Genomic DNA, 11,560 nt, shown 5'->3' on the forward strand with positions numbered 1-11,560 from the left:
AACTGTATCCGGACCAAATTTCCTTGTAGTAATATATCATTCCCGCCCGACACATGCGAGTATTGTCCTTGACCTGACCCACTCCCCGCAAATATTGACCCTACAGAGCCCCGATTCTTGACCTCCCCTGCCAATATAGACCCCTACAAACCCCGACCATCTTGAAGTCACATACCAATATCGCAAATTTTGACCTCTTCTCCCTCTTGGCAGATATCGACCTGAACGACCCAGAGGTCCAGAAGGCAGCTACCAAAATCCAGGCGGGTTTTCGAGGCATGAAGTCGCGGAAGGAGGTGAAGGACCAGCAGCACCCAGCAGCTCAAGAACAAGACGAGGAAATTGCTGCCATTGACCTCACCGATCCAGGTCAGTCTTATCTTGAGTTATCTTGAGTTATCTTATTCCTCTCCCTTTGACGGGTACACAGACCTTAGGAATAATAATATGATGTATGCAGGCGATGAGTCACAATAACGTGGCTAACGTAAGTTGACCAGACCACACACTAGAAGGTGAAGGGACGACGACGTTTCGGTCCGTCCTGGACCATTCTCAAGTCGATCAAGTTGATCAAGACAATCGACTTGAGAATGGGTCCAGGACGGACCGAAACGTCGTCGTCCCTTCACCTTCTAGTGTGTGGTCTGATCAAAATATAATGTATATCTTCAAGATTTACTTCCTATTTTAATCATAATCCCAAAGAACCAATAAATCGCAAGAAAATTATATATATATATATATATATATATATATATATATATATATATATATATATATATATATATATATATAAAACAAACATTAAGGCTATGTAAAACCTCGAACTCTCACCCAAAAAAACAAATCATCGAATAGCTTCAGTGTTTTCATATAATAAAGAAACTAATGAACTTACAAGGCGGAAATAAAGATTTATCATCAATAAGCTAAGGAATCTACTCTCTAAGACAGCTAAGAGGCAAAATCATTGCATAAACGACAGCTAAAAAAATAGTAAAGAAAGCAAATTTTAAATTAAAAAACATTTCCTGGAAAGAATAATCTCGGATTGACAAGGATCGAGGATAGTAAGATAACAGTCAAGAGGATCGAAAGATAGCAGAATAGGCACATAAGAGTGTCTGAAGTCTTGAAAATTTCCTTCTCAAATGATCCCTTCACCAGTCCTCCTTCCAAGTGACTTCACCACCGCCTTCATGTTGATAAAAAATTTGCAAAATGTTGCAAAACACCTGAGATCTTAGGCTCGGAACGCGTCGTTCATCTATGTAAATACCTTCATGAACTGTACACTTGGGCTCTGCAGTTCAGTAGCAGTAACTAGAGATAACGCGGAATCTCGTTACGACAATATTAGTACTGATTAGTGTTGTCTCATGACGACCCACATGATATTAACAGTAACTAATGATGTCCCAGGACGACCCCCATAATATTAACAGTAACTAATGATGCCCCAGGACGACCCCCATAATATTAACAGTAACTAGTGATGTCCCAGGACGACCCCCATAATATTAGCAGTAACTAGTGATGCCCCAGAACGACCCCCATAATATTAACAGTAACTAGTGATGTCCCAGGACGACCCCCATAATATTAACAGTAACTAGTGATGCCCCCAGCATGACCCCATGATATTAACAGTAACTAGTGATGCCCCCAGCACGACCCCATGATATTAACAGTAACTAGTGATGTCCTAGGACGACCCCCATGATATTAACAGTAACTAGTGATGCCCCAAGACGACCCCCATAATATTAACAGTAACTAGTAATGCCCCAAGACGACCCCCATGATATTAACAGTAACTAGTGATGCCCCAAGACGACCCCCATAATATTAACAGTAACTAGTGATGCCCCAAGACGACCCCATAACACAAGCAGTAAATAGAGGTAACCCAGAAGGAGGCTGAGTACGTGAACTTTGTACAAAGTGACGGTCGTTCTGGTGATGGCTGGCCGCAGGTTTGCTCTTTACGTTGTTGTTGTTGTTGTTAAAGATTCGCTACCTGGAACAAATTTCCAAGTAGCACGGGCTATGGTGAGCCCGTAGTTGCTCTTTACGTGGAAATCCTTGAGGGTTTGTGTTGCAGAATCTGGCAACCTCTCTAACGCCCAATTAGACGCCCTTCCCAGTGCTATATAGTCCTAATGGCTTGGCGCTATTCCCTAATAGTTCCCTTCCCTTCCCAATTATACGAGAGTGCATCGAACGAGCGTCAAAAAATACCCCACCAATGTAAACTTAATGCTGACCTACTGGGTCAGCACTTGATTGGGTAAGGGACAGTTGCACTTACAGTAACTTAATTGTTTCTGGAGGTTTTAGTCTTTAGTGGAAATTGACCTTAAGTAATCTAACCAAAACATAAGAATAAAGAATCGACTTGAGAATGGTCCAGGACGGACCGAAACGTCGTCGTCCCTTCAATTTCTAGTGTGTGGTCTGGTCAACATACTTCAGCCACGTTATTGTGACTCATCGCCTGCATAAGAATAAAGGTAACTGCAGAAAGCCTATTGGCCCATACGAAGCAACTCCTAATTTATAACCACCCAATCTCATTCATATATATGTCTAACCTACGCTTGAAACAAGCAAGCGATCAAACTAAGCAAACTGTAGAGAAGCTGTACAAGAAATATATCCCAACTGGTTTAACACTATTTTTTGGGGGTCTGGTCTCAAGTGATGGTGAGTGGAGAACGTTAATGGTACTCTAGCTTGCCCCACTGACTCCTCCAATGGCATGGTTAGCGTCTCTTTAACCTTCTAAGTGGATGTAATGGCCGGCTTTACCTTCTCGCCTCTTGACTTAGCATCGTTGGGAAGATTTCCTTCGGCTCGAGAGGAAAAGAAACGAGTTTAAAAGAATAAAATGTAAATATTTCAACAAAAAAATAAGAAAAGGGGATTCCGGTTCGCGTCCAGGAAGACTCATTCAGGATCCAGTCTTCAGACGTTTATTGTGGAGACAGAAAAAGGCTTTCAACACCTTTGACTTAAGACGGGATCCTACGTATCGCAATCTATCCGAACTCAGAAGCCAATAGACATTATAAATCCCAGAATCTAATCTCTCTCTCGCACCGTTTTTTGTTATTTGTTTACAAACATGTTTACAAACATGTTGCTTTTAACTTAAATATAGTGATCCCGACTAACATGCAACGGATAACTTTTCTTGGCCTGATTTGTCCAAAAAGAAAAAAGAATGAGGTTAAATTAGGTGATCTGATCAGGTTAATTAACCCGAGTTCATGAATCCAACCTTAGTTTTTTTTTCATAGATGTAGACGTTCCCAAAGCTACATTTTCTCGCAAGCACAACGCCATACAAGCTTGGGCATAGATTCTGGCGCTGTAAAACATCTTTGGCATAGATTCTGGCGCTGTAAAACATCTTTGGCATAGATTCTGGCGCTGTAAAACATCTTTGGCATAGATTTTGGCGCTGTAAAACATCTTTGGCATAGATTTTGGCGCTGTAAAACATCTTTGGCATAGATTCTGGCGCTGTAAAACATCTTTGGCATAGATTTTGGCGATGCAAATCAACTTGGGCATAGATTCTGTCGATGCCAAACAATTTGGGCATAGATTCTGGCGATGTAACAACTTGGGCATAGATTCTGGCGATGCAAATCAACTTGGGAACATCAGACAACAAGAACGGCTCAGAGATGCACGCTCGCTGTTTCGCCCAGAAAAGTCGTAGGTTTGGTAAAAAAAAGGAGAAACCCCTCTATGTCATTGCGGTTTTGTAAAGCCTCACCCAGTCTAACGTATTCAAACTTAAATATTCTAAACAAACATATAGCTAATCTAGCCGAAAATACCCCAATGAAAATAAGATAGTATTCTGAGTTGAATGATAAACACGAAATCCGTGACGTCATCATGACGTAGAGGGCCTGACGGTTGAGTGGACAGCGCTCGGGGTTCGTAGTCCTAAGGTTCCGGGTACGATCCCCAGCGGAGGCGGAAACAAGTGGGCAGAGTTTCTATCACCCTGATGTTCCTGTTCATATAGCAATAAATAGGTACCTGGGAGTAAGACAGCTGCTACGGGCTGCTTCCTGGGAAGGATGTGTAACAAAAAGTAGGCCTGGTCGAGGACCGGGCCGCGGGGACGCTAAGCCCCGAAATCATCTCTAGATAGCCTCAGGATAGTAATAGTCACGCTAGTGCAGGTTTTACACCCTAATAGTACTGGCAGTCTTACCATGGAGCGAAGGTACCGTCGTGCCGGTTGGGCAATGAGCATAGTGGAGCATGCTAATCAAAAGACCAGCATCTAAATACATGTGCATACATATGCATGTATGCATACAACAATCACAAAAACATTGATCCATCCAAGTATGCGGAAAAAAACACATTTGAGGAATTAAGAGAATGCTGAACGCGTTTTCGGTTCACTTCACCTTCATCAGAGCAAGATAGTGGGTTCCTCTATCTTAGCTCTGATGAAGGGGAATTCATCGCGTTCAACATTCATTCCGAAAACGCGTTCAGCATTTTCTAATTCTTCATATATAGTTTTCCCATATATGCATATTTATAATATATATATATATATATATATATAATAATATATATATATAATAATATATATATATAATAATATATATATATATATATATATATATATATATATATATATATATATATATATTAGCACATGACATGTATATACATGTAAATATGTATGCATAACATACGTATATCTGAATATGTATATGTATACATATATGCGCATGTGTGTACAAGTACACAAATGACATGAATATATGCACAAATTACATTATACATAATATATACACACACACCCACTCAAAGACATTTGTATATACAGTAATGTATACAAAATGTACACAAAACATATGTATATTTTGTACACATTTAACATGTATAAATTCTCTTGTTTGAATATTTATTTTAACGAGAGCATAAATATTATCAAGGAATGCTCTCTGGTCATATAATAATTTATATATCACAAAATATAAATTTAACAAGCAAGGTCTAATGTATGCTGTATATATATTGTATTTTTGTGAGTTGTATAATGTTTGATATATTAAAGGGCTCAACATTTATCAAATTAATGATATAAAATGTTGCAGCTATTAATAAATACTCAATTGTATTTGTGTATATTATACAACTATTGTTGTATATCATACACGAATAATACAACTCGCTGAGGAACGAAGATGGCGGTCGTCTGATGTGTGTGTTTCACTGTTTACAGAGAACCTGTAATAATGTTTGGAGAAGCTACGAGGTACGTCTGTATGTGGTTGTGTGGTGTGTGTGTAGGTGTGGTGTGTGTGTAGGTGTGGTGTGGTGTGTGTGTAGGTGTGGTGTGGTGTGTGTAGGTGTGGTGTGGTGTGTGTAGGTGTGGTGTGGTGTGTGTAGGTGTGGTGTGTGTGTAGGTGTGGTGTGTGTGTAGGTGTGGTGTGTGTGTAGGTGTGGTGTGTGTGTAGGTGTGGTGTGGTGTGTGTAGGTGTGGTGTGGTGTGTGTAGGTGTGGTGTGTGTAGGTGTGGTGTGTGTAGGTGTGGTGTGTGTAGGTGTGGTGTGTGTAGGTGTGGTGTGTGTAGGTGTGGTGTGTGTAGGTGTGGTGTGTGTAGGTGTGGTGTGTGTAGGTGTGGTGTGTGTAGGTGTGGTGTGGTGTGTATGTGTGTGTAGGTGTAGTGTGTGTGTAGGTGTAGTGTGTGTGTGTGTGTAGGTGTAGTGTGTGTGTGTGTAGGTGTAGTGTGTGTGTGTGTAGGTGTAGTGTGTGTGTGTGTGAGTGTGTGTGTGTGTGTGTGTGTGTGTGTGTGTGTGTGTGTGTGTGTGTGTGTGTGTGTGTGTGTGTGTGTGTGTGTGTGTGTGTGTGTGTGTAGGTGTGTGTGTGTGTGTGTGTAGGTGTGTGTGTGTGTAGGTGTGTGTGTGTGTAGGTGTGTGTGTGTGTAGGTGTGTGTGTGTGTAGGTGTGTGTGTGTGTAGGTGTGTGTGTGTGTAGGTGTGTGTGTGTGTGTAGGTGTGTGTGTGTAGGTGTGGTGTGTGGTGTGTGTTGGTGTGGCGTGTGTAGGTGTGGCGTGTGTAGGTGTGGCGTGTGTAGGTGTGGCGTGTGTAGGTGTGGCGTGTGTAGGTGCGGTGTAGGTGCGGTGTAGGTGCTGTGTGGGTGCAGTGAAGGTGCGGTGTGTGTAGGTGCGGTGTAGGTGTGGTGTGTTTGTGTGTGTGTGAGGGGGGGGCAAGGAAGAGAGAGAGGAACAGAGGGTAGGAGAGGGAGAAGAGGAGAGCAAGCGAGAGAGAGAGAAGAGGAGAGCAAGCGAGAGAGAGAGAAGAGGAGAGCAAGCGAGAGAGAGAGAAGAGGAGAGCAAGCGAGAGAGAGAGAAGAGGAGAGCAAGCGAGAGAGAGAGAGAGAAGAGGAGAGCAAGCGAGAGAGAGAGAGAGAAGAGGAGAGCAAGCGAGAGAGAGAGAGAGAAGAGGAGAGCAAGCGAGAGAGAGAGAAGAGGAGAGCAAGCGAGAGAGAGAGAGAGAAGAGGAGAGCAAGCGAGAGAGAGAGAGAGAAGAGGAGAGCAAGCGAGAGAGAGAGAGAGAAGAGGAGAGCAAGCGAGAGAGAGAGAGAGAAGAGGAGAGCAAGCGAGAGAGAGAGAGAAGAGGAGAGCAAGCGAGAGAGAGAGAAGAGGAGAGCAAGCGAGAGAGAGAGAGAGAGAAGAGGAGAGCAAGCGAGAGAGAGAGAGAGTAGAGGAGAGCAAGCGAGAGAGAGAGAGAGAGAAGAGGAGAGCAAGCGAGAGAGAGAGAGAGAAGAGGAGAGCAAGCGAGAGAGAGAGAGAGAAGAGGAGAGCAAGCGAGAGAGAGAGAGAGAAGAGGAGAGCAAGCGAGAGAGAGAAGAGGAGAGCAAGCGAGAGAGAGAGAGAAGAGGAGAGCAAGCGAGAGAGAGAGAGAAGAGGAGAGCAAGCGAGAGAGAGAGAGAAGAGGAGAGCAAGCGAGAGAGAAGAGGAGAGCAAGCGAGAGAGAAGAGGAGAGCAAGCGAGAGAGAAGAGGAGAGCAAGCGAGAGAGAAGAGGAGAGCAAGCGAGAGAGAAGAGGAGAGCAAGCGAGAGAGAAGAGGAGAGCAAGCGAGAGAGAAGAGGAGAGCAAGTGAGAGAGAGAGAGAGAGAGAGAGAGAGAGAGAGAGAGAGAGAGAGAGAGAGAGAGAGAGAGAGAGAGAGAGAGAGAGAGAGAGAGAGAGAGAGAGCGAGAGCGAGAGCGAGAGAGAGAGAGAGAGAGAGCAAGAGAGAGGTGTGGTGTGCAAGCGCAAGAGCAAGCGAGAGAACCAGACGTTGTTGCCCTGCATGTAAATCACCACTCAACAGCAAGGAGACAGGAGCCGTGTTTGCAACAAACGAATTCGTTCACGTTCGTAAATGCGACACCACGACACACGAGTGAAGCACTTATTGGTTACATGTACGTCATTTTCCATTGCACATGATAGTGAAGTGAGAGATTCGTTTGCAATTGCACTGTTTATATCGTGTTTGGTGAGTCAGTGCATGTACTGTATTAGAGGGGTAACTGTGCAAATTATTTACTCAAAATCAGGTGAGTACCAATTATCCTAATTCAGCCCCCGAAGAAATCCTGCTCTTCTGCTTATCATGTTCCTTTCCTGTTTTATACTAGTTAAATCCTGCTGTTTTAGATTCGAACCATCAACACGGGTTCTCCCAAGCGCACGCCTAAAACCACCGCACCAGGACATGCTCCAAGTAACGCAACCCTTGATACATAACGTTAAGGTGACACTAATCAACCCGAAGCCTCACTAATCCCAGCAACTCCGCTCCTCAACTATTAACATGCTCAGGGCGGGTAGAATGACCTTGTTCCACCCCCCCAATCCCCCCCCCCGAATCCGTGTTCGGAGAGCCAAATGGAAATCTCATTACTAGTCAATAAGCTTCCAATGGGCGGACTCCACACCAGCGTATACGCATTATACGCCCAGATAAATATTGGAACGCATTTGCTATCCTCTCCTCGATACTCTCCAATATCGGCGCCAGAGGCAGAGAGAGACGACATATGTACGGTCAACATAAGTATTATGGCGTTGCTGGTGGTAAAACTTTAAGAAACTTGCATGTCAACAACTTAAAAAGTTTTAATAATATTCCTTTCTCTTTTCCCCATAAAATCCACCAAAGAAATTATTTTTTGAATTATCAACTTGTAAGTCTCAGGAAAATTCATATCTCCTGGTAAGGCAGCTTCTGTTATGCCCGAATATAAATTATAATATAAAAATCAAATAATATTAGCATTCTATTCGTTGTTTTTATCAAATTAGTTTATATTCGTGTCTTTGTAATTGTGGTATTTTGTTTTTGTTTAGGAGAAAGAAAAGACCATTTGAGGGGTCTAAGGTCTCTCTGGGACCTCAACCTTCTCTGGGACCTCACCTCTCTCTCTCTCTGGGACCTCACCTCTCTCTCTCTCTGGGACCTCACCCCTCTCTCTCTCTCTGGGACCTCACCTCTCTCTCTCTCTGGGACCTCACCCCTCTCTCTCTCTGGGACCTCACCCCCCTCTCTCTCTGGGACCTCACCCCTCTCTCTCTGGGACCTCACCCCTCTCTCTCTCTGGGACCTCACCCCTCTCTCTCTCTGGGACCTCACCCCTCTCTCTCTCTCTGGGACCTCACCCCTCTCTCTCTCTCTGGGACCTCACCCCTCTCTCTCTCTCTGGGACCTCACCCCTCTCTCTCTCTCTGGGACCTCACCCCTCTCTCTCTCTGGGACCTCTCCTCACCCCCTCTGGGACCTCAACCATTAAATATCAACGTGCTTCGTGGTGGTAACTCAACAAATCAGTAACTCTCAGAAGGAACTCACACTAACACTGAACTACAGCAGGAAAGGAGGAGAGACTTGTGAGGAAGGAGGAGGAGGGCTGGAATGAGGAAGGAGGAGGACTGGAATGAGGGAGGTGTGAGGGAGAGGAGAAAGAGGGTAATAAGGCGAGGGAGACACATCAACTACTCTAAGATCGTCAGGGGGGCCATAAGGGTGTTGTTATCGATCGTTGCCTCACAAATTGGAAACGAGGTCGACCGTCTTGGAAGATGACAGCTCCTTCCCTCATTAGCAGTCGTCTGGTAGTATTCATCTCCAGTATAATTGCCTCGTCTCATTGCCTCCCTTGTTAAGCTCTGAAAGCTGTATTCTGAACATTGTTCATCAACCAAGAACGTTCAAGCAAATTCAACCCGTTAACGAGCCTATCTCAGCTTGTTATCAAATACCTATAGTCAGTTATCACCTGAACAAAATAACCTAGAAATTAGAACAAATCCACAAGGGCCGTGACGAGGATTCGAACCTGCGTCCGAGAGCATCCCAGATGCTGCCTTAATCGACTGAGCTACGACATGGTCAAAAGATGATGCTCTCGGACGCAGGTTCGAATCCTCGTCACGGCCCTTGTGGATTTGTTCATTTGATGCATCACGCAATTGTGATTTCTGTGTGTAACCTATAAATTAGTTTTGCCGCTTTGGATCTAAACTAGAAACCAATCGTGAATCATTTTTCTCCGCTAATCAAACGAGTTTAAATTTATTTTCCTACATCCATCCAGTGAGAATTTCACTCATCTACAGCTTGGAAAGCTTGAACTTAACTCAAGTTGAAAGCTTGAACTTAACTCAAGTTGAAAGCTTGAACTTAACTGTAACCTATAGTTCTAAATTAAGAAGGGGAAGGGAAATATCATGAGAAAGCGACAAGCCATTAGACTATACAGCACTTGGAAGGGGTCAGGATAAGGATTTGGGATGGGACGGGGGGAAAGGAATGGTGCCCAACCATTTGGAGGGTCGGAGGATTGAACTCCGACCTGCATGAAGCGAGACCGTCGCTCTACCGAGCAGCTCAAGTGGTTGGGCAGAGCAAAATATCAGTTATTTTTTCCTCCAAATTACTAACTTTCCTTCGATTGATTCTATGAGAATGAGAATTATTGAATGCGATTTCATTCAATATTTCTACCACACCAATATATTGATATTTTTTTCCTCTTCGAAGAGAAAATGCCTCTAGTTACCTCTAGAGGCATTTTGTAACTATACCTCTAGTTACCACGAGGGGCCTCGTAGCCTGGTGGATAGCGCGCAGGACTCGTAATTCTGTGGCGCGGGTTCGATTCCCGCACGAGGCAGAAACAAATGGGCAAAGTTTCTTTCACCCTAAATGCCCCTGTTACCTAGCAGTAAATAGGTACCTGGGAGTTAGTCAGCTGTCACGGGCTGCTTCCTGGGGGTGGAGGCCTGGTCGAGGACCGGGCCGCGGGGACACTAAAAAGCCCCGAAATCATCTCAAGATAACCTCAAGATAACCTCAAGATACCAGCCTCTCTGTCCCACCATTATAATTGTTAAACACCCCCATTAGTGCTGGGAGGCATCATTGTCAACAGTTATCCCCATCTTGAGGTTATCTTGAGGTTATCTTGAGATGATTTCGGGGCTTTTTAGTGTCCCCGCGGCCCGGTCCTCGACCAGGTCTCCACCCCCACGAAGCAGCCCGTGACAGCTGACTAACACCCAGGTACCTATTTTACTGCTAGGTAATAGGGGCAAAGGGTGAAAGAAACTCTGCCCAATATTTCTCGCCGGCGCCTGGGATCGAACCCAGGACCACAGGATCACGAGTCCAGCGTGATGTCCGCTTGGCCGACCGGCTCCCCATTGGGGCTGCGAGGTGGTTAATTGTTTACTACCTCTCTCAGCTGTATTCAACATGTAGAATTGTACTGTTAAGATGTCGTAACTCATTTTAATATTATGCTGGCCGTTATACAAGTCACCAACCGATACCGAATCAACTGACAGATTAATATATATACTTTTTTAATGAATTTTTATGCAATGTGCTATTCATTTGGATTCGTAAAAATGTAAAAAAAAAAAATTAGGGAAAAAAAATTTGAACGTCACGTCATGAATAAACCGATGAAAAGGTGAGAATATGTAGTTATCACTGATTGGTCCAGTTTGTGGCTCTCTACCAATCAGGAGACGTGTAACATTAAGACATGGCGGTACTCCTCGTCCTGAATAATCGAGCACTCATTCTGCTTTCCCGTGATTGCGCTACAGAGACCGATTCGGTTCTCGAACCACAACAGCCTCGTGAATCTGGGACACGCGCAGGCTCACAAACATAAATCACCAGCAGCTAAGTATGTGTGTGTGTGTGTGTGTGTGTGTGTGTGTGTGTGTGTATGCAGGCTACTCAATACGAGTAACTGATCGACCAGCATTCTGTGTGTGTTTCAAGGACAGACTTCACAGTAAGAATTTGTTAAGCAACCACTGTGAACCATGTTCCACAGTGATCTTCGAGACGAAGATCACTCTGAAGATTGAATATGTGTACTTGTGGACAAAGATAACCCCTCCCTCTTCCGTTTCATACCCCGATTTCTAAGACAACAAAATCTCTAAGACAACAAAATCTCTAAGACAACGAAATCTCTAAGACAACGAAATCTCTAAGACAACAAAATCT

General features: G+C 44.1%; 1 protein-coding gene across 1 annotated transcript in view; it reads left to right on the forward strand.

Moving 5' to 3' along the window:
- The first annotated feature begins 167 nt into the window (after positions 1–167).
- The window catches only part of igl (igloo), a 48,880-nt gene continuing 37,487 nt past the window's right edge, over positions 168–11,560 (forward strand). Inside the window, exon 1 of the mRNA XM_045738273.2 lies at positions 168–369. Coding sequence (XP_045594229.2) covers positions 279–369 — 91 coding nt within the window. The 5' untranslated portion in view covers positions 168–278. The remainder of the gene's footprint in view (positions 370–11,560) is intronic.

This window comes from Procambarus clarkii, chromosome 20 (assembly GCF_040958095.1).
Source record: "Procambarus clarkii isolate CNS0578487 chromosome 20, FALCON_Pclarkii_2.0, whole genome shotgun sequence".
Classification (NCBI taxonomy): domain Eukaryota; kingdom Metazoa; phylum Arthropoda; class Malacostraca; order Decapoda; family Cambaridae; genus Procambarus; species Procambarus clarkii.